General features: G+C 36.1%; 2 protein-coding genes across 5 annotated transcripts in view; both read left to right on the top strand.

The window, feature by feature from the left end:
• acaa2 (acetyl-CoA acyltransferase 2) overlaps positions 1–7,372 on the top strand; it is a 21,523-nt gene extending 14,151 nt beyond the window's left edge. For all 3 annotated transcript variants that reach the window (XM_087263048.1, NM_213052.1, XM_087263049.1), the window contains 6 exon segments: positions 697–844; positions 1,514–1,689; positions 2,713–2,842; positions 4,821–4,891; positions 5,452–5,606; positions 6,659–7,372. In XM_087263048.1, coding sequence (XP_087119174.1) covers positions 697–844; positions 1,514–1,689; positions 2,713–2,842; positions 4,821–4,891; positions 5,452–5,606; positions 6,659–6,743 — 765 coding nt within the window. In that variant the 3' untranslated portion in view covers positions 6,744–7,372.
• A 3,560-nt stretch (positions 7,373–10,932) lies between these two features.
• On the top strand, positions 10,933–23,946 carry rpl6 (ribosomal protein L6). 2 transcript variants are annotated; one of them, NM_001328586.1, is given in 7 exon segments: positions 10,933–10,984; positions 12,585–12,731; positions 12,823–12,942; positions 16,496–16,639; positions 18,917–18,965; positions 22,179–22,363; positions 23,763–23,946. In NM_001328586.1, coding segments are annotated over 6 exon segments (798 nt in total). In that variant the 5' UTR covers positions 10,933–10,984; the 3' UTR covers positions 23,916–23,946.
• Positions 23,947–24,596: the final 650 nt, after the last annotated feature.

The raw sequence follows: 24,596 nt of genomic DNA, 5'->3' as shown, positions 1-24,596 counted from the left end.
GTATCTGCCTTTGTAGTCAGTATAGACCTTCTTGAGTCAAAAAGCATTATTTGTCATATAAACAAATGCATATGATAATTTAGCCTCTTACAATATATTAGTACAATAATTGAGTAAATTTTAAGCTATCTCGCGGCCCACCTGCAGGAATGCTGAGGCCCACTAAGAGGGCCGTGGCCCACCGGTTGAGAATCCCTGCTCTAAATATTATGAAATAGTTTGCGCTAATCTGCATCTTAAATACTAATATTACTAATTAAATAATAGATAATTGAACGATACAATTGACCACCCCTATAATGGATTATACCATTGTGAATGCATAATTGCGTCAATAAATATAAGCCGATTGACATGGCAAGTGTTTACAAAACACTTTTCTTGTAAAATAAGTGTTACATAGAGCCTAAAAGTAAAGTAAAATTAGATGCATTGTTTGTATAGATTGACCTACAGTAACCTCTAAAAATGGCTAATCACAGGATATTGTATACGTCAGAATACACAAACTATCCGACAAAACGCTGAGAAATTAAATATGTTGCATTGATAAAATGTCATTTAGTTTAACTCACTGAAGCATGTATTGCACACAAGAATATTACAGAAAAAGTTGACCCCCCTGATCGTCAATGTATAATTCACACCGTTTATAATCACATACTCATTATCAATTGTTGTCTGTGTGTGAATCAGCTGGAAGACACGCTGTGGGCCGGACTGACAGATCTGAACATAAAGCTGCCCATGGGCATCACAGCAGAAAACCTGGCAGAGAAATACCAGATCAGCCGTGAGGAGTGTGACCAGTACTCGCATCAGACGCAGCAGCGCTGGAAAGCAGGTCAGCGCAAGATATACACCACATATCCTGGATAATTCTGCATTAATATAACTAGCACTTCAGTTTAGGTCATAACTCATGCTATTAACTACCTGCCCATTGTTAAAGTCCCAGTGAAATTACAATAAAGTTTTTTAGATGTTAGTTTCAGTCTGTTAAGGATATCTATAATCTAGTGTGATCCAAAATAGTGACAATTTACATTAAGTAAATATAAAACTAATATAAAATCCAAAGCTTGTCACTTCCGCCTATATGCATCATTGTTTTTGTTTTTTTTACATCACCTCATGCTATAGTTTCTCATCCAATTTTCTGACCAATCAAATGCTCTCTTTTGTCTGACATGCCCCGCCCCTTTTTCATTTGCTTTTCATTTAATTCGCTTGAGCTTAACCACTCTCACTGGCAGAGCTGTGAGAAAACCAAATGCTATTGGCTGTTTATTAAAAAAGAGAGGAGCTGCTTAGTCGCACCCTCTCTTCATGTTTCAGTTTAGATTACGTCAGACATAAACAAAAAGTCCACATTTCAAAGCACTTCGTGGAACCTTTAAAATAAATTAAATGTTGAAAAAGTAAATGGAGAACTCTTTGTGGTGAGAGAAAATGTTTTGTGGATGTTATCTGTTCACATACACTCATACTCACACTTCTGTCTCTGCTGCAGCTCACGAGGCTGGATATTTCAACGCTGAGATCGCACCCATTGAAGTCAAAGCCAAGAAGGGGAAAGTGTCCATGACGTTTGATGAACACCCTCGTCCACAGACCACCCTGGAGCAGATGGCAAAACTGCCCACTGTCTTCAAGAAAGGGGGAACCGTCACTGCTGCCAATGCTTCGGTCAGTAAAACAGCTCTAAAATGGCTGCACTTTTAAATTACATTTATTTTATTGTATTTATTTATTTTTATTTGTTTATTTTGTTTTTAATTAATTATAAGATTTTTTCATCTTTTATCATCAATCATTTGTTCCTTTATTTAATTTTATTTCATTTCATCCATTTATTTTTATTATTTTTATTTTATTTATTTTTTTATCCTTTTGTTTTACTTTATTTGAATGTAATTCAATCTTATTTATTTTTGTTATTATATTTTTAATTGTTTATAATTATTTTATTATTATACATTGATATATTTTACTTTTTTTATTTAATGTGTGTTTTTATTTTATTATTTGTTTTCATTTTTTGTATTCTTTAATTTTTGCTCTTTGTTTGTCATTTAATTCATTAAAATTATTTATTTTATTATTTTTATTTTTAAATCCTTTGTTTTACTTTATTTTAATGTAATTTAATCTTTTTTATTGTTTATTTTTTATTAAAATTATTTAAAATTATTTAATTATTGTACTTTAATAATTTTTTTAAATGTTTTTTTTTAATTGTGTGTTTTTATTTTATTATTTGTTTTAATGCTATTTATTTTTTTCTTTTTGTTTGTCATTTAATTTATTAATTTACTGAGTTATATTTATTGGTTTTGGGTTTAAGTAAAATATTATAAATACTATAAAAGTCTGATATAATTTCTTCCAAATTTAAAAAAAACAATGGGTCAGAATAGTCTATACTTCCAGTTGTTATGACTTAAAATCAGGGTTATTAAAACATTAATTTTATGTTGTCTAAAACTGAAAACAATATTTTATACAGACAATTTGTTTTGTTAATTTATACAAAAAGGGTTGCAAATGATCTTTGGGAAAATAAAAATTATTAGTTTACATTCAGTTGAGGAGTTGCAAGAATGTTTATATTCTACAAAATGTGTGTGTGGGTGTTTTAAAAATTAAATGACTTTGGATTTTCGATTTTTTTTGTGCATATTTTAAAAATGTTTTTGGCTCCTCCCACAGGGCGTGTCTGATGGAGCCGCTGCCGTGATTATAGCCAGTGAGGATGCAGTGAAGGCTCACAAACTCACCCCATTGGCTAGAATCGTGTCCTATCACACCTCAGGTTGTGATCCCAGCATCATGGGAATTGGTGAGTATTATACAACCCTTCTGTCGCACTTAATGAGAAAAGTACGGTGGCCGAGAGAGCTTAACGCACTGCAACTTAACAAAACACATGCAAATAGAAAAAACATCAGAAATTAAGAAAACGCATGCATCGGTTTGGCAGCACACATGTGGCAAATTCTCAAACACGCATAGAAAACTCACTGCAAATCACATGTAAATAACACAGACTAAAACATGAGTTTTTCAAGCGGATGAAGTGAAAATAGTGACTGAGCCGGCTGAGAATTGCTTGTTGTGCAGTGATTATTGCTCAGTGAAGTTGCTGATGATCTTTTTTGTTTATTTAGCACCTTGATTACGTGATTTCTATCTCGTTTGCATATTATTAGCCTGAATAAACTGACGATTAATTGTAAAACGGTATTATACAATATACCTAATTTATCCTAATATTCTCAACTAAATATTAGAGGTGTCAAAATGAATCGTTTCTTCGGTGCATCGCGATGCAGACGCGGACAATTCGGTATCGGTTCAGTAATAATCATAACCGGTTATTACTGATGTCATTTACCTCATATGCGCTCTGTCGCGAGGGAGGCGATCGCGAGTATTTACAGCGCTCTAACTACTAAAAAATCATAAACTGTGCACAATTTCACTGTGTGAGTTTACTGGATCAGTCTTTCACTGACATATACAACAATAGCCCCTATTTCACTGAGATCGAGAGAATGAAAGTAGCCTACTCCATTTCTCTCTTTCTCTCGCTCTCGCTTTCGCTCTCGCTCTGTCTCTGTCTCTGTCTCTCTCTTTCTCACACACACTCACACACAGTGGCCTATTTGACCTGCTGGGGTGGCTTTTCTTCTCCTCTCGGCTGTTTTACAGCATTACGTTTGGATACAGAAACGAGCGCGTGTCTGCAGAGTTTTCTCCACCGTGTCTATCATGCATCAGCTGTGAGATCGCCGCTGCCGCTTATCAGTGTCACTTATCTGAAGAGCGCAGCGCGCAAGAGCCAATCGCAACCGTTTTTGTTGAGGGTGTGACCAATCAAAGAGGTGTAAGAGAACTAGACAAGGATCAGAAATTGAGCTGGATATTTATATTTGTTTTTATTATTTGCTTAATGCTCGTTTTGTTTAACGTTACAGTTTATATATCTAACTGTTTGTATTAAACGACAAAATTGTATTACAAATAATATATAAATATATTCATACATTTTAATACAAGAACTGCTGCTGTGAAGAAAATATAAAACTGTGTATGGAAAGCATCGTCAATGCACCGTGATGCACCGAAATATCGAATCGATGGCATGATAATCGTAACCGAACCGTGAGACTAGTGTAGGTTCACACCTCTACTTAATATATTTTAAAATATAAAGACAATTTATTTAATGTCGAAATAAATTTCAGATAAGAATAATATTTAGATAAATACTCAGGCCTTTTTAGTAGGCTTGTGATGATATAAGTGATATCATAATACAAATACAACTTGCTAACTTCAGTCAACTTTTGCACGTGTTGTGAGGATTTGCGGTGTGTTTTTCTATTTGTTTGTGTTTTGAAGATATGCGACACTGACGATTAATTGTGTGACGTTATTATACAAGATGGATAGATCCTTTTAATATTCTCAACTAAATATAATTTCAAGGATAATGACAAAAAAATGGCAAGGCTTTATTAAATGTTAATGTTAATGTTCGATAAGAATAATGTTTAAAATATATATATTCAGGCCTGTGTAGTAGGCTGATGATAATGTAAATGATAACATAATACAAATACAACCATGCTAACTTCAGTCTGCTCTTTCTTCAGATGAAAATATGTGTTGTGAGGATTTGTAGTGAGTTTTCTATTTGCATGTGTTTTCTGAAGCTGCAGTGCATCAAGCTGTCTCGTCCACCATAGAAAAGTCTATAAGGATAAACGTATAAACTGATTTCTGACTGAATATGTTTTAAATACAACCTGTAGGGCCTGTACCTGCCATCACAGAAGCCCTGAAGAAGGCTGGACTCTCAATCAAAGACATGGACCTGGTGGAGGTACCTCCTCATTATAATCAGTAACTAATTGCTTTTTACAGTGTAGTGGACTATAAGAAACTGATTGGTGGCTCAGTGGTTAGCACTGTCACCTCACATCAAGAAGGTTGCTGGTTTGAGTCCCGGCTGGGCCAGTTGGCGTTTCTGTGTGGAGTTTGCATGTTCTCTCCGTGTTGGCATGGGTTTCCACCGGGTGCTCTGGTTTCCCCCACAGTCCAAACACATGCGCTATAGTGCATGGGTGTGTTTGAATGAGTGTGTATGGGTGTTTCCCAGAACTAGGTTGTAGTTGGAAGGGCACATGTTGCGCAATAAAACATTTGCTGGAATAGTTGGCGGTTCATTCCACTGTGGCAACCACTGTAGTAGAGATTAAGCTGAAGGAAAATGAATGAATGAATGAATGAATGAATGATAGTACAATATAAAAAAAAATTATAATATGGGTGAAAACCCACTTTGAACTTTAAAGTCATCAAGTTATGTAATTAGTTTTTCTTCATTTGTGTGTCTTTATTTCCAGGATGGTTAATCAGTGTTTTTTTGTGTTTGTTTGTCAGGTGAATGAAGCGTTTGCTCCTCAGTATCTCTCAGTGGCCAAATCTTTAGGTTTGGATCCAGAGAAAACCAATGTTAATGGAGGAGCCATCGCTATCGGGCATCCGCTCGGGGCCTCGGGGACCAGAATCACTGCACACCTCGTCCATGAGCTCAGGTAAACCGTCTTAAACAAATATATTTTAGGTCTAAAATAGATAGATAGATGGATGGATAGAGGGATGTATGGATAGATAGATAGATAGATAGATAGATAGATAGATAGATAGATAGATAGATAGATAGATAGATAGATAGATAGATAGATAGATAGATAGATAGATAGATAGATAGAGTAGGATAGATAGATAGATAGATAGATAGATAGATAGATAGATAGATAGATAGATAGATAGATAGATAGATAGATAGATAGATAGATAGATAGAGTAGGATAGATAGAGTAAGATGGATAGAGTAAGATAGATAGATGGATGGATGGATAGATAGATAGATAGATGGATGGATGGATGGATAGATAGATAGATGGATGGATGGATGGATAGATAGATAGATAGAGCTGCACAAATAATCGTTAAAAGATGGCGATCTCGATTCGACCCCTTAGACGATCTTAATCCAGCATTTCTACGATTCTGCCAATCATATTTTCATATAAATATATGTATGTATATATATATATATATATATATATATATATATATATATATATATATATATATATATATATATATATATATATATATATATATATATATATATATATATGTGTGTGTATATATATATATATGTGTGTGCGTGCGTGCGTGCGTGCGTGAGTGTATATATGTATCAGTCACTTTTAAATCAGTTCCAGATAGATAAATCACAGCCTTATCTTATTGCAAACTGACACAGATACATTCTAATTGATTGCTTATGTTTTACATTGGAAATGTGTTGCTTTGTGTGTATTAAAATGGTTTGCAGAAATCATTTATGTTTTATATTATTTTATTATAGTCATTGCAGTTATTCAGTTGAGTATTTCATTTGTTTCCTAAAATCCTGCAATTTCCTTATCAATAAATTAACCTGATTGCTGTGTTTTCCTCAATAATACAGATCTATGATGAGTCTTGAATGCAGAATTGTGTTGATGTATTTATAGGATGCGTAATCTGGTGTCAATACACTGGTGTCATGTGACGTGTTTAAATCCGTTCACAGGAGACGCGGTGGAAAATATGCGGTCGGCTCCGCCTGCATCGGTGGAGGTCAAGGAATCGCTGTCATCCTGGAAAACATTAAATAAGCACAACAAAGACAGGTTATTGCAAACAAATCAAGTCGAACATCAAAACCGTCCCTAAACATGTCAAGCTGTCCATCCACCCACATGCAGTTTTGCTTATCCGGGAACACTTTACAATAGGGTTCTATTAGTTAATGTATTTACTAACATGAACAAACAGTGGACAATACATTTATTAAAGTGTTTAGTCACTCACAGTTAACTCAGAGTGCATAACTAATATTATCCACCACAACTTTGGATTAATAATGCATCATGTTGAACTATGATTAGTAAATGCTGCACAGTACTGTGCATTATTAGTTAATGATCATAAATACATGGACTAATGTAACCTTATTGTTGTAATGAGCCATGCAATTGACTTTATTCACTTAAAGCAGTGATTTCTGAGCAGATTTAGGATGTTTGGTTAGAGTTACAGTGCCTTACTGTAGTTTTACATCTGTGCCAATATAATCAGACATATTGTGCTGGGTCAACATCTGCAGAATAACAATGTCACTGAAGCTTCTGATTGTGCCGTGTTGATGTTTTTGTATAAAATGTTGACCAAAATAATGTTGAATTCACTCATTTGACTGTTGTTGACAATAAAGAATCAGCTGTATGCTGCTATGCTTTGAAAAGACCTTTTATTCTCTTTTGCTTTGCAGATTTATTTATATATTAGTAGATTTATACATACTGGAACTACTATGTAATGTGTATTTATATAGCACCATACACCCAAAGCGCTTCACAATCATGAGAGGGGGGTCTCTCCACACCACCACCCGTGTGCAGCATCCACTTTGATGATGCAACGGCAGCAAAAACTCGAACAGCGCCAGTGCGCTCACCACACGTCAGCTATAGGTGGAGTGGAGAGACAGTGATAGAGCCAATTCAGTGGATGGGGATGATTGGGAGGCCATGATGGAGGGAATTTGGCCAGGACATCAGAGTTACACCCTTACTCTTTACAAGAAGTGCCATGGATGTTTAATGACCACAGAGATTCTGAAAGACAGTGCTCACTGACCGAAGGGTCCCCTTTACTATACTGGGGCATTAGGACTCACACAGATCTCAGGTTGAGCGCCTCCTGCTGGCCTCACTAATACCACTTCCGACAGCAACCTAGTTATTCATTGTCTCCCATCCCAGGTACTGACCAAGCTGAGCCCTGCTTAGCTTGAGTGAGTAACTGCTCTTGGGCTGCAGAGTGATATTGCTGTGACTATTCTTTAAACATTTAGGGTTCTTATTCCAAATCAATCTACTCTTTAAGTTAATTCAAGTTTATTTTTATTATTTATTTTTTGTAGAAGAGTAGATATGTGTCCAAATAAGTATCCGAGTCCAAAAATAGAAAGCTTTTACCGTACACCACACTGCTTTTAATGCCAACCGCAGACTTTTTTGGCTAACAGCCATCATAAGAGCTGAATGGAGTGAGGACCTGATTAAAAATGCATGGTATATCAGGTAAGTTCACGCTATGCTGAATAATACACATCACTCGTTTTTGATTGCAGCAATGATTTCAGCAAAAACTATGCAAAAATTATGTTAACATGTTAACTGACACTAAAACATGCTAATTCATGTTAGAAACATGCTAATTAATGCAAAAATAATGTTAACGTGCTAATCGATGGTTGAACCATGATAGCTTCATGCTAAAAACAAGCTAGTATATTGTTAATTCATGCACAAATTATGTTAACATGCTAATTCACACCAGGAACATGTTAATAACATGCTAATTCATGGGGGAAATATACTAACATGCTAATTCATAGCAGAAACGTGATATCAAATGATAATTCATGCTAGAAACATCCTAGCAACATGCTAATTCATACTAGAAACATGATGACAAATAATTTATACTAAAAACATCGTAGTAACATGTTAATTACTGCTAAAATCATGATAGGAACATGCTAATACATACTAGAAATATGATAGTAAAATGTTAATTCATGCAAAAGTTATGTTAACATGCTAATTGACACTAAAAGATGCTAATTGATATTAGAACCATGTTAGTTACATGCTAATTAATGCAAATATAATTTTAACATGGTAATCCATACTAGAACCATGACAGCAACACGTTAATTCATGCTATTAATATGCTAATATAATGTTAATTCGTGCAAAAAATAATGTAACATGCTAATCCATATTAAAACCATGATAGCAACATGCTAGAAACATGCTAATTCATACCAGAAACATGTAAACATTGACAGATTGACAGCTGAGTGTGTGTGTGTGTGTCAAGTTAAATATGGTGAATTAAACTGCGGACACTGAATGCTTAGAATGATACCTGAAAGTGTTCACATACCCTGCCATACTCAAGTCAAGTCTCAGCCAAGTTAAAAACCCATAACTGAGCCTGAACCGGGCCAGATTTGTTCGTGTGTCACAACTGCAATGAAATTGGAAAAACCCATGAACCGTTGTGCTTTATGAGTGCTATGGGCGTGCTTTTTCTCGAAGCGACCTGATTGGTATAATTTTTTCTTTATTTGAAAATAAAACCCATATAGCAAAATTTCTCTGGCCCACACAATCAGGTTTTGCTTGGCCCACATGCCGCTGTGAATTACGGTACACGACTGGACCAAATCTGGCTTCCAGACAAGGGCCAAACACGGACCATATCTGGGCCAAGTCTCAGCCAAGTGAATAACTCATAACTGGGCCTGAACTGGGCCAGATAGGTTGGTGTGTCACGATAGCAATGAAATTGATAAACCCATGGAGTGATGCGCTTTAGGCACACTATGGGCACGCTTTTTCTCAAAGTGACCTGATTGGTAGAATTTTTTTCTTTACTCAAAAATTATTTTAATGTATTTTAAATGTGGGTCAAGACTGGCCAAACTCACATGGCCTACATATCAATTTTTTTAATCTGGGCCAAATACTACGTTTCACATCTGGTCTAAATCTTGTTTGCCCCCTTAAAGACGGTGCCATCTCTGCCAAACCCAGGCCATGTTTGGCCCACATGCTGTATGCCAGTGCCGGATAAATGCCTGCTGTGCCAGCTTTATGCCAAATCTGGGCCAGAATTCTTTGCTACTAGGGTAAAAATGTATTTTAAATGTGGGTCAAGATAGGCCAAACTTACATGACCCAAGTATAAATTATTGACATCTGGGCAAGATACTACATTTTACATCTGGCCCAAGTATTGTGTGCCACCTTAAAGACGATGCCACCTCTGTAAAACCAGGGCCATGTTTGGCCCACATGCTTTATGCCAGTGCCGGATGAATGCCAGCGGTGCCAAAATTGGGCCAGAATTTTTTGCTACTAGGGTTATTTCTTGCACATGACTACACAGAACAAAATTGTAGGCATCCAAAGACTTGTAGACCTTTAACTTCTCTCTTGGTATATCACTTGGGAGGGGAGTTTCAATGAGGTGTATATTTCAGGCTGGATGTTCGGCCATTTCGTCTTATCCAATATCCATTGGGAGGGTGCTATTGCAAATGGACCTGTCAGATGAACGCCGCTCACTTTAACGTTAATTTTGCTGAATAACTGTGCTTATTACTGGGTGACAAGCTGTTATAATACGATGAAAGAATTATATAATTAATATAAATAATTTGTAATCAATGTAAAATCTCTAATGCAACAACAAACTCTGTACCGCATCATTTCCTTGCTGTAAATGCTAGCGCTCCCGTTTTTTTCTGCAACCTCGCTGCGCGTGCATCCTGAATGTAACTTGTCGATATACATACACAGTGGTCAGCATAAATGAGTGCACCCCATTTTGAAAATAAGTATTTTTATCAATTTTGTCATATATTTTGGTGCATTAAAAAAAGATTTGTTAAACGGATATATTTGTTAAAATTATATTTTAATCACTGAACATCTTCAGAAATAGAAAGATAAAACATTAAATTCATGCGAAACATTAGAAAAAGAAAATACAAACTACACAAAATTTCAACAAATTTGGTACACATTTTTATTTCTCTACACCTTTTACATTAAATATTATTTATTTAATATTATTGTGGGAATAAAATGATCGCTTTATTTATCTTCACATTTACAAAACTCGTCCGATGAGCGGCAGCCATTACTCAACATGCGCGGCAGTAAAAGCGCGTGTTTCTTTAAGAGCAAAACATGCCGGAAGAAGAACCCCGAGCGTAACACGTCACGACTATATATACGTCAAATGCCCGGATGTCGGTCTTTTTTTCTAGTTGAAGGTAAATGTGGCTTCCATGTCTGTTTTCTCCACACACAATCTGCATTAATCTCACTCATCATCGCGTTGTATGTCAATCTATATCGTATTTAAATGCTTTAAAATACTCATAGCGCTAATATCTGTGAATATTAGTGGACGTGTTGCGTGTTTTAGCGTACATTATGAGTGTTCGCCGCGGAGGCCTGACAACCGGGTTTATATGAACGCTAACGGCATTTTCAGGGCTTATATTTACATTAAACACCGTTAAATCATACGCGACAGCTTGTCATGAGAACTTAATGTTAAATAAACGTTATTATGACGATTGTTAGTCTTGAGTGTGCAACTATATGTTCCGTTAGCATGTTAGCAATGCTACATTGGGTCACGTTGAGTTAACGTGCTGTATGCAGCTACTGTTTATATATAGTATAGAAATATAGTTTAGATTGTGTATTGAATTTGATTAGTTTTATATTGTCAACAGTTTCTGTGTTCAACCGTTTAACTATGCTTTATATTAGTTGTGTATTTTAGGATCTCAACTCGAATATTAATGAATGGCTTTGGTCAAATTGCTAAATTTGTACATGTCAGTTCGGGTATTTAAGGGATAGTTCACACAAAAATTAACAAATTACTTCAAATGTGTCTAAACTGCAATGAATTTCGACTGTTGTACGGTAAATAAGATAATTGTGGAGTAATGTTGGAAGAAAATAGCAATTCTATTGGAGTAAAGTTGGATTTATACTAACAAGTTCAGACTTCATGTATTTTCAGATGAGTTTTCTTTGCAAATTCTATATTAGAGAAATCAAATTAGTAGCCAGTCAAATTACAGCAATGTTCAGTCAATTAAATGGTGCTTATGTGGCTTTAAAGTCACACTTGCGTGCAATTTCAGATAAAATATCCAGCGTTTACAATATGGAGACCTTCTGTTTGGCAGCTATTTATTTAAAAAAGTATTTATTTTTTATTAAAATACTTAAATATTAATATAGAGGTAAAGTTGGTTTTATATTCGTTCATTTAGAAGTCTCTTGTTTACCATGTTACTTTAAATATTAGATCGGAATTAGCCTGCAAGTATGACTTCTTAACAACATTAACACTTTGACTGCGAACAGTGTTATACTTTGATAGTCATTGGCTGCTAATATGATTTTACTATTTAGAGTTTGCAAATAATACTTTTATGAAATTGTTATTAAGGGGAAAGTCTGAATGTGTGAATATAAAACCATCTTTACCTCTATATTACTAATATGTTGTTTATAACTGTACCTAATGATAATTAATCAGCGTAAGCCTTTTTTAAGTTCTGTTTTGCTATTTTATTGAATACAGAAAGTGCTAATATAAAGCCAACTTGACCTCTAGTTTGACTTTTTATTGTTAGAACAAAAATACGTTTTTAGGTAAATGGCATTTTTACTTCCTTTAAAATCTATTTAAACAGGTTAAGAACTAGTAGAGAATGAATTGATCACAGAATTAGCATTTTTCTGTGAGCTGTCCCTTTAATGTAGTGCTTATCTCAATGCACTTTAAGCATCGTCTGTATTGTTTTTCTACATTTGCACATTTTAATGACATTTTAATGTGCTCAGATGGCTGAGGGCGATAAGAAGAAGGTTGCCCGTAAGCATGGCAGCCGTAACCCTGAGCTGGTCAGGGGCATCGGCCGCTATTCCCGCTCCGCCATGTTCGCTCGCCGGGCCATGTACAAGAGGAAGACTAAAGCTCCAGTGACGAAGGTGGGTTTTTATTTTCATGATCAGCATATTGAAGTGTCACTCCAAATCAGTGTTTTTTTTTTTTTAAAGATCTCTTTTTTTGGTGTTTCAGGTGGAAAAGAAAATCAAGGAGAAGAAGGTGAAGCAGAAGTCAAAGAATCCCACCACGGCCATCAAGACTGTCGGCGGAGACAAAAATGGAGGCACTCGTGTTGTCAAACTGCGCAAAATGGTGAGCAAAAGATGTCATGAGCAGATCCTGAAGTGTTCTGAATGTTTTGCAATGCATGAAGTCATGCAGTCATTTTAAAACTGAACCTTTGTGTTTGTTCACGCTTTGTACATTAAGTTGACTTAAATATTTCTTTTAAAATACTAAGGTGCAATTTTAACCAGTTTTGTCCAGTTAGTGTTTTATCTCCTTCGCATTTTTGTGACTGAATTTTTTTGTTGATAAACACGAGTGTACATGTGTTATGAACCACCAAAGCATGAAAGTAGCTTGTTTATTTGAAATTTGAGCATGTCAAATGAACAAGTCGAACGAATGCAAAGGCGTTAGCATTAAAAGGAATTTATGGTGTAAATTTGTAGGTTCTCAGTCTAAAATGTTTTGTGTTAGTATGAGTTATAAATGAAGAAATCAGGGTGCTTGTTGCTGAATATCCTTGAAAAGAAAATGCTTGAAATTTAATCTAGTGTGTTCAAGGATTGAAGGATGTTTTTTTAACATGACGTGCTTGGAAATGTAATGTTGCGTTCATATTTTGTTGCTTAAGCAATAAATGAGTAAATGCCAGTAATTTAGTTTTGGGCCTTGCGGCTTGGCCTGTCACGTTATTTATATTTAGCTTACAATTTAATTGTAATGAGGCATTGGAATCAATGTGAACATGCATATCTTATATAAATAACAAATGTTAAAGAGCAAGGTTAAGAGTAACAGAGGCTTGATATCTGCTAGTAGATCTATTTAGAGCTGTCAAACACACTTGAAAATATACTATACAGGGCTCGAAATTGCGACCATTTTGGTCGAAAATGCGCCTGAAAATTAATCTATGCGACCTCATAATATATATGGGAGCATTAGTGCGACTACAGATAATGGTTGTAGTGCGACCTGTTTAGATTTTTTCTAAACACATGCTGAATCGCTCTTACTTGCCGCTATATTGGTTTATGTACGCCGTCAATAACTCAAGGTTTTCCGCTGTTAGATGACAGGGAAGGAGCTTTTATGACTACAGGAAATGCAAACGGCTGAAGAGTGATAACTTAAAGCACACAGGTTTGCAAACCCCACCTAAAGTTGAGGCGCAGATGAGAGCGATCATGACGTGGTGAATATTGATCCGCCAGCTGAGATCAATCGAGTACTAGCTTTTCGGAGAAAGCGACCGAATCTCGATGTGTTGCGTTCACTGTATGTTCAGCGCAAATGTCCGCTAAAAGTCAAATCTAATTCTGTACATATCATCGCCCAAGAAGCTCGCCTTTACTAAGTTTACACTGAAACTGCGGCTCATAACAAACAGCGGTATTCCGCCGGTGGTCATCGCAAGAATTTTGTTCAACCTGCTCATGAATTGGGTCGGCTGACTCGCCTGATTTTCCACTAACACAGAAAAATGAAGATCAGCTCAGACTGAACAGTTAAATTGACACAAACTGAAACCAAAACTTTTAAAGAGTGATAGAAGTGAGACTTTACTTACTTTTGTCTTCTTTTTTGAGGTGTATATTATTATTATTTTTTATTTAGTTAGGCTACTGATGACTGTTTTGCAGCTCTCAGCCTTGAATTGAATGATTTATTATAATCTTTTGTTTGTTTTGTAGCAGAAATATTATTTATTAAACTGACATGCATATAAAAACAGGCAGTACAAAATAAATATTTCTTACTGCAACGCTTCATTTTTGTTTGATGCAAACTATACAATTATTTTTCATAAAGTAACTGACATTTTATAGCAGATAACCTACATTCATGCACATTCAAGGCAGTATCATAATGAGAAATGGAATTCATTGTTACTATTATTGTCATTTTTTATCATCATTAATATTCTATGGCCTAATTATTAGACATTCATTTTGGAATTATTGCACACAAATATCAATGTCATCTCAGCATTAGTTAGATAGTTGTTTTTTGGTTTTTGTTAGTCCCAATTGATGTTGTTTTAAAATACAATAAATCCCTTAAAATACAATTTGCAGCGGTGCTCAATCATTTTTGGTGGGTGCTCCTAAATTTTTTCTGGTGCTCCTAAATTTTTTCTGGTGCTCCTAAATTTTTTCTGGTGCTCCTAAATTTTTGAAGTTGGGAGCACCGGTGCTACCAAGTAAAAAAGTTAATTTCGAGCCCTGCTATAGTAAATACTATAGTGTTTTTTAACCATACTGACACTGGCGCTTTCTAATAGAGATACAGATGTGTTTCACAATCAGCTAAAATGTTGCTAGAATTGTTTTTCATGTATGGGTGGTATATTACATCAGTAAAAATGATTAAGAGGTTATGTCCATGTGTTGTGCAATAAGTCCATATGTTGGTTGTGACAGGCCTGCTTGCAGCAAACATGCCAATTTTATTCCTTAGTTTACTATATTATAATATGACAGAATCGAAACAAATAGTGTCTTATATGATGTGATGTGTTCCCCCACAGTCCAAAGACATAAGGTGCAGGTGAATAGGGTAGGCTAAATTTTCCATAGTGTATGAGTGTGTATGGATGTTTTCCAAAGATGGGTTGCATCTGGAAGGGCATCCACTGCATTAAACGTGCTGGATAAGTTGGTGGTTCATTCCGCTGTGGCAACCCCGGATTAATAAAGGGACTAAAGCCTGGTTTATACTTCTGCGTCAAGTGACCGGCGTAACCCACGGCGCATGCAACGCGCGTAGCTGTGCATTTATACTTCTGAGCGCTGTCTCTGTTGGTCAGTATTAACACTTCCGAAACGCTAGTCGGTAGTGAGGTGTAAATGTTCCTCTGTGTCGAGTTTCTTCGCTTCTGTTTTGCGTTTCCTGAGCACTTCCTGGTTGTAGAAGTGACTTAAACTCGCTCATTTTGAGGCAGGAAACGGCGGACGTGCAACAACTTTAACTATGAGGTAAACACAAAACAAAACTTTCCATCCGGAGCTCCTTCACGGGACTCCACACTTATAAACAATCGCTCGTGCCATTCGCGCCGCTCTCGGTCCCGCCCCGACTCGTCAGCGACACCAAGCCGACCAATCACAGAGCTTGCGCTACGCATCATTGCGACGTGTAGTTACATTTTTTGAGAGGTGCACGTCGCCGACGGCCACAGCGAAGGGCTATGCGTCAGCGCCATAGCATACGCCGGCGTTTGACGCTGAAGTATAAATCAGCCTTAAGCAGAAAAGAGAATGAATGAATGATGTGAATGTAATTTGCCGAACTTGTAAAATGCTTCAATTGGACTGTAAAATGTGAGAAATGCAATGAAATCTGGTGGAGTACTTCTCAAACAAGTTATTTTCCCATTGATATTAATTTCATATAATATAATCAATGTCTTGAATTTAGAGAAGTCTCAGTTCAGGGTTTAATCTTATAAAAGCATGGCATCGTTTAGCTCATTTGCATATTCAGTCTCATAAATAGCGTGTTATAATATATTATTATTGATTTTAAAATCTTAAATCAAAGTTGCATGCATGTTTAGTGGCCTGATTCCGTCATCTGTCTTTAACTGTTTTACATTACCGCTGATCTTCATATCTTGTTGTTTTTTTCCGTCCAGCCCCGTTATTATCCCACAGAAGACGTGCGTCGTAAGCTGCGGAGTCACGGTATCAAGGCCTTCTCTCAGCACCGCAGGAAACTGCGCAAAACCATCACCCCTGGAACAGTGCTGATCATGCTGACCGGACGCCACCGTGGAAAGGTACACAAATACTATCTTTATCAATAATTACTGCATTCTTCTGAAGAAATGGTGAAGAGTGATGCACCACAAACACATTACCACCAGCCTCCCGTAACAAAACAGTAGAATGCGAAGTTCTAAAGACTCAAGGTTTTTTGAATAGTTTATACGGATGTTTTTTTTTAATTCATTCCCATATATCAAACTGAATAAAATGAAAGGTTCTTATTGAATCATGAAGTGATTTACATTTAAGCCCAATCCCAATTCTATTTGTGTACCCCTTGACCTTTACAACCGAGGGTTAAGGGGAAGGGCTTCAAAATTTACCCCTAAGAATTGGGACAGCACTACAGCACCTGCACATGTCATCACATGTCATCGTGAGCTCTTGCTTCATATGAGATTAGACAATCACGACTACTAGTTATTCCAGTTGTGCTATTTTTTTTTTGGGGAAAAATTTTTTCTTCAGGAAATCACTGAAGGCATATATTATGTTATCATAATGATCTAATGTGGCAATAAGATCAAAACTATACTGCACATTTACACAGTGGCCATATTCATCAATGTAAACACACCAGAAACAACATGCACATTATAGCAGACACTGTAAACAGCTCATCCTCACTAGACTTTTCTGACTGGTATTCCAGTGTCATCGAGTGTCAGAATGTTGTGGGTCTGCTGTACAGAAGTTATTATTGAGGATTATAGATCGCGGAATTTAGCGGTTTTTAATTTAGCGTTGGTTGTTCGTAATAATGACGAAAAATACTAATTTGTGGATCTCCTTACTTCCGGGTTCAACTGTGGCTGGTGTATTTTGGCAAATCTTTCTTAGCCCTTGGTTTCAAGTGTGGTCCTCAAAAATCTTCGTTTGAAGGGGTGTATACCCCTTGCCCTTAGCTCTATGCCTTCGAGCTAAAGAGAATTGGGACACCACTACCCCTTCACAGGCATGCGCAAAACGAGGGGTAGCGGTAAGGGCTAAGGGGTAGAATTGCGATTGGGCATTAGTCATTTAGAAGTCGCTTTTGTCCCAAGTGACTTAAAATTGAGGTATTCAGCAATTAAACAAGAGGCAATAAACACAAGTGCAAATTATACAAAACTGTTTGTGTTTAGAATTAGTTGTTGGGGTTAGAAAAGGGGAATGTTTCTTTTATAACATAGAGAAGTGTTCCTACAGGTGGTTTGTCAAGCCCACTCACCTGTGTAAAGCACAATTTATAAATTTCACTGTCAAATTTAACACCAGGCAGAATGAAATTTCAGAAGTATTTAGGGCCAAACACTAAAGATTTTTTTTTAATGACCCAGCAAAAAAAAGTATTTACCCGATTATAAAATGTATTCTAATTAGTTATTTCTTGGCCATATATTTTAAATAATGTCAAAACAAGCAGACCCTAGTACATAGAGTTTTACAACATAACCTGAAAACACCTTTAAAAACTAAACGCATGCACAACAGACTGCTATAATATTAGTTATGAATATAATTTTCTAGATGTTTGTATTGTTGGTGATTTAATGTGTTGGATCGATTAGGTAGCTTCACATAAAGTTTTAAAAGTATTTAAGACCTGAAAAATGATATTACAAAGAATTTAAGACTTTTTAAGACCATGCAGATACCCTGTTTTCATCTTATTTTTTTTTTGTTTTTTTAGATATGGAGTGATTGTAAGAAAGTGTCTGGTGCAAAAACTAGTGCAAGTGTCTGTTAAAAGTGTCAGATGAAAGAGTGTGTTTTCTGCAGGTGGTTTGTCAAGCCCACTCACCCGTGAGGCACACTCAGATTTACATATGCTTAGATTGTTTTTGATTATGCATGATGTTTTTTGATTATGTAATGTTGGGAAATGCCACTAAGTCTACAATCACATATGCAAACCATCGTATGTTGTATAAATCATTAATTTAGTTTTCAGGCCCCTAAAATTCCACGACCGAGTGAGCAAAATCTCTCCCATCTTAGTTGTTGTGCGAACATGCTCATAAATATTCTCTGATCCAGCACAAATCTGGTGCTTCATTCTCATTTAGTAGCAAACAAAGGCACTCTCCAGCAACTCAATGGGAGATCCTCCTACATGCTGGATTCAGTGCCCTGTGCAGATGCTCTTCACCCACCCACACACACACACAAACACACACACACTCTTCATTTCAACACTCTTCTGCTGTATAGGCTTAATAAGATGCACTTGATGTTAGAGTTCCTGAAGTGTTGATGTGAGGATTGCAGAGACGTCAGTAACCCTTTGTATGCATTTCCTCCTGCAGCGGGTGGTTTTCCTCAAGCAGCTAGACAGCGGCCTCCTCCTCGTCACCGGTAAGTGTTCAGGAGTCATTTTCTGCAAGATTTTTGGAAATAAAATTAAAACCACAGTAAGAAATAGTGTGATTGAGCAAATATGAGCATTTGTCTTTAATATATACATAGCTGGGTTTCCATCACGCTGTTTTAATTTTTAAGTTTTGCGAGAAATCGATGACCGAAATGGCTTATTTTAAATGAAAGTAGCTTGCTTTGCATAAAATATTATGCTCTGTTTTGTTTTGTGTGTGTAAAGGGTTTAATGGAGTAATGGAATTTGCTGAATAAACTGACGTAAAGGCTGCATTATGCTTGGCCTGTTTACTTTTGGTTGCTAAGTTACCAATACAATAATAGAGCTCTAACAACCTGTTGGAAATTAAACTAATTTGCTTTTGAGTAGTGTTATGGCGTAGTTATGTTCTGGGTTGGGTTGCACCAGCTGTTTGTAAGTCCTGTTTTTAAACTGGAAGGTAAAGTCCACACTAGGGGCTTTGTAACTGCTAGCTAGTTTGTAACTAAATTTGTTAACATTCTTAAAGCAAACCGTAGTTAGTAAGTCGTAAAGTCATGCGTATAGTTGCAATGAATGACATAATATCCTATAAGAAGCATTTAAATCGTTAAACTGCTTTTAAGATTCTGCATCTAATGCATCTATATATATATATATATATATATATATATATATATATATATATATATATATATATATTACATTACTGTCTTATGAAAATGAAATGACAAATTATATTTGTGTGCGTTACGTCAGTCATTACAGACAATGCACATACCTGGATCGCGAGCAGTGAATGCACGCCAAATACACATGAAGTTATCAAAGCATTAAACTTAAAAAAAATTTTGTGACTGACACCAAAATATGCCCATATTACTGATGTCCTGTTTTTCCTTGCTATTAATTCATCTATTAATGCTTCTGAAATGGCAGACGCCATCATCCCACTCGTCCATGCTTTCATGTTTTTATTGTGGGCGTTCCGCATAGTTCCGTTGCGCAATTCTGATTGAGCCGAACAAAAAGTGTGCTCTCAATTGGCTAGTAAGACTGTCACATACAGAGGCCATGCACTCATTTGCTGTTGGTGGGGGAAAGTTAATGCACTTTTCATATCACAGCCTCTTGCGTTTTTTTTTTTTTTTTTAACTACTAATCACAACATTTCAAATCGCAATTTTGATTAATTACACAGCCCTACTGCGATATGTTGCTGTATGAATACACTTTCACTAGGAGTTGTATAACTGTTTGGAAAGAATTGATAATGTTAGATGGATTGGGATGATTCTGTAAGGGAGTGCATAATAAATCTGTAAGCATTGATAAATTTAATAAAGAGAAACATGCTAATTAAACAGCATTTTTTTTTTATTTAATTATTTTTTTTCCTCCAAATAGTTGAAATGTATTCAGGTATTTAGTAATGTAGTAATCAAATGTAAAAAATACTGCATAATCTTGGTTTTTATAAACAATTAAATAAAATTATCTTCTGTAAACTTTATTTATTTGAATCTCTGACTCCGGCTCCTCTTCATCTGACAGACTGGTCATTCTTTAGGTTAAAGTGTATACCATCCGTACACTATTAACCACGCTTTCATTCATTAGGGTTAATTGTAAAGGCTTCTCAATGCCGCGTTTGTCACATGGAACAAAACTGCAACTAAAAGTTATGCCAATACGCACGCACATTGGATTACTATAGCAGCAAGCCGTTCATATATTGCGTCTTTTCCGCACGCAAGTTCATCTAATCGAGATGTGCGCTATTGGGAGCGGTGCACATGCGGCTCGCAAGCGGACTGACGCACTCGCACACTCCCGGTGCACACGGTAGAAATTCTCACGCTGTAGTGGTCAGTTGTGCGAGGCTTTCAGGGCAATGTAAACAAAAGATACGTTAGACGAATAATTAAAGATTATTAAAATGATTGATTGTACGAACACAGATAATAAGTAATTTAAATTCTTAGCTTATATAAAGCTTCAATTAACATTAGTTTTAACATACGATTGTTTTTTTATTAATTCTATCATTTATCACTCATGTTTAAATCAAACTTTAATTTATTTTTAAGTCCAAAGAGAGTAATGGACTATGGTTTGATTTTATTAATATTGTGTGCTGTATTTGGTTACTGATCAGCAGTAAACACTACTATTCAAATATAAGCAGTTTTCTTGTGATCACCGTGAAACTGATTATTCTTCAGAGTATAATCGTACAACCAAAATCTATCATCGTTGCATCCCTAGTCCCAATCAGGTTTTTTTTTTGCCCTCGAGTCGGAGTTATTTGCGTACCTGCCGATACCGAAACCAATCAAGGTGTCCTCGGGGCCTTAAAAAGTATTAAAAGTTGATAAATTAAGAAAATTAAGGCCCTTGAAGGTTAATAAAAAGTCTTAATTTAGACAACAATCTTATTGGCTTATTTGAGATGTCTTCTGGAGAATCCTAATTTATAATTTAACTCTGACTCTGCTCTTACCTTAATAATAATGACGATAGTGTATGACTAAATATCACACCCATACTGAATGCTGCATTAGTCACAGTGTAAAGCCCTGTGAAGAACTCCAATTGATGATGATTCTTGCTCAATGAATGCTCTTCAGTGTTTGGACTCTCAGTATTGAATATTAAACCACACTGAACTGAACTTCAACTCTGAAAACTGCACTGGCACTGGTTCAATTTACTAGAACGTCAATGTTAAGCTGCTTTAACACAATCTACATTGTAAAATCCCTATAAAAAGAGGAAAATAATTGTCTGGTAAAAATGTCTGTTTACTTTCTACGTCAGAAAGGAAAAGTCATCCTGTCAGTGTTGTTCTCCAGTATCATGCAGCCATACTGGGATTTTGTTGCAGTTTAACTCCATAAACACAGCTCTAACCTTAAACTAATGATAATATAAGACTTTAAATATTGCACCCATACTCAATGTAACAGTGTAAATGTGACCTGTTAAAGACTCATATTGCAGTAAATGTTTCTTTCTCTAACTCGAATCTCGTGTATAATTGTTCCTACATGAAGGCTTTCCATATCATCTGTTAATACTGCCTGTATATTTCGCTTATCAGTAAGGTAAAGTCTCCTTCAGTGAGTTTCCCCAGTATCATTCAGCCATGCTGGGGTTTTGTTGCAGTTTTGCGGTGTTGAATAATTGATTGTGCTCTGGTGTGTCTCTCTCAGGTCCTCTGGCTATCAACCGCGTCCCTCTGCGTAGAGCTCACCAGAAGTTCTGCATCGCCACAAACACCAAAGTGGACATCTCTGGCATGAAGATCCCCAGAACACTGACCGACTCTTACTTCAAGAAGAAGAAGCTGAGGAAACCCAAGCACCAGGAGGGAGAGATCTTCGACACCGAGAAGGAGGTCAGATAGCTCATTTATTTACTTCTTTTATGGGTCACTATTTATTTTAATGTATATTTTAATTCTCACTAGTGCAGCGCGAAAATGTTAGTTATTACCATAATTTTATTACTTACTAATAACTTAAAACTGATCAACTAGTAACTAATGGCTTTAAACAATTATTATAAGCAAACATAGTTGATAACCTCCAGATATCTGCCATATATATATATATATATATATATATATATATATATATATATATTGTTGTGATTATGAATAATGTCACCAGATGAATTGAATGGCTCTATTCGTAAGGCTTCTTTAATTTATATAGATTGGGATAAATTATTGTTCTATACAGTGCTTTGCATGTAATATATTAAATTACGAATGTTTTATGTAGCGGATGCCCTTCCAGCTGCAACCCAGCACTGGGAAACACCCAATACACAGTTGGCGACACCCCCCCACCCCCCCCCCCCCCCTGATAAATAAAGGGACCAAGCTGAAGGAAAATGAATATTAAATTACAAGCATATATAAATTCAACAGAGCAAAGATGTTAAATATGGTTTTCTGGAGTCTAATACAGTGTTTCTCAACCATGTTTCTGGAGGATCACTAGCACTGCACATTTTCCCATGTCTCCGTAACCAAGCACCCCTGATTTAGATGATCAGCTCATTAGTAGAGACTGAAAGACTAATGCGTGTGACAGGAGACATCCAAAACATGCAGTGCTGGTGATCCTCCGGGAACATGGTTGAGAAACACTGGTCTAATAGTATTCAGGTACAGAACTTGAACAATCAAGCATAAAATAACATGGTCATTATTGTAGAAATTGTTTTAAAATACTAATGTTATTTCTTTATATTTAATATTTAATAAATTACTATTACTGTCACTTATTATAGATGCTTAAACGATTTATTGTGCAGCACCAATTCTCACTATTGACAAACCAATGATTAAGACTTTCAGCTCAAACTCCTGTTGCTCCAAACTTCACACTGCTTATTAATAGTTAGGGTTATAGTTGGGTTTAGGTATCATGCAGAATCTGTGCAAATAAACAGCCATGAATATAGTCAGTTTATTCTGAGAATTAGTACTTAAACTAGTACTGTTGCTGAACTCTTTGTAAAATACTCAACACAATCGCATGACTTCTTCTTGCTCCGCATACTGTCATTTATTCATTAAATGATTTTTAGCACACCTAAATGCACCCAATCAGTTAAAAAGTCCCTGTAACGTAACGTATTTTTTAATGGCCATTTAATTGTGTGTGCACATCTACACTTTTTTTTTTTTGTGACTTTTCAAAATACCCATAGAAATGTTGATGGAAATATGGCTACTGGTTGTTTTTATTTTCCCCCCTAATGTTGTGTGTTTCTGTGGTTTGCAGAAGTACCAGTTGACGGAGCAGCGCAAGGCAGACCAGAAAGCAGTGGACTCTCAGCTGCTTCCTCTGATCAAGAAGGTTCCTCAGCTCAGGGGTTACCTGCGCTCCATGTTCTCCCTGTCTAATGGAGTCTACCCACACAAACTGGTTTTCTAAAATGCTAATAAAACGTCAACCCAGATCTGTTTCTGTGCTGCTTTGTTTCTTGTTGTCGTTTTCTCATGTTGAAGGCTGGAGGTGGAGAATTATTTCATGAATCTGTTTTTAGATCGCTAATCATTCATTTTGTTTATAAATATTCTAAAGCAGGGGTCTCAAACTCAATTCCTGGAGGGCCGCAGCTCTGCGTAGTTAAGTGTCTAGTAGTCTTGAACACCTTGATAAGCTACATCAGCTGAGTTTGATTAGGATTGGAGTAACTCTGCAGAGCTGCGGCCCTCCAGGAATCCAGTTTAAGACCCCTGTTCTGAAGTATGAAGTATTTAGCCTTTTTTTTTTTTTTTTTTAAATAAAATGAGTGATTGTGTTTTCCAGCAATAGTTACAAAAACAAGTAGATTATTGAACCCCTTGGCTGTCTGTCTTGAGCATGAATGTGAAAATGATATTCAAGCTTTGGTGGTTTTCGTGTTTTAGAGCACAGGTTTAAGTTTGGTCTTTGATAGGTTGCATACATTCAAGATTATGAAGGGAATGTATATAAAATATGTATTAATCTAACATTAACCACACGTTTAAAGCTAATTATGAGCAAATTATCCACCATTTTAGGTTGAAACTACATCAAATACCATAGTAACATTTTGTAGTCTTTAATTTGACTGAACAGTTTAGGGCT

The sequence above is a fragment of the Danio rerio genome, chromosome 8, assembly GCF_052040795.2.
Source record: "Danio rerio strain M-AB ecotype USA chromosome 8, GRCz13ab, whole genome shotgun sequence".
NCBI lineage: Eukaryota > Metazoa > Chordata > Actinopteri > Cypriniformes > Danionidae > Danio > Danio rerio.
This window is presented reverse-complemented; position numbering and strand designations above follow the sequence as displayed.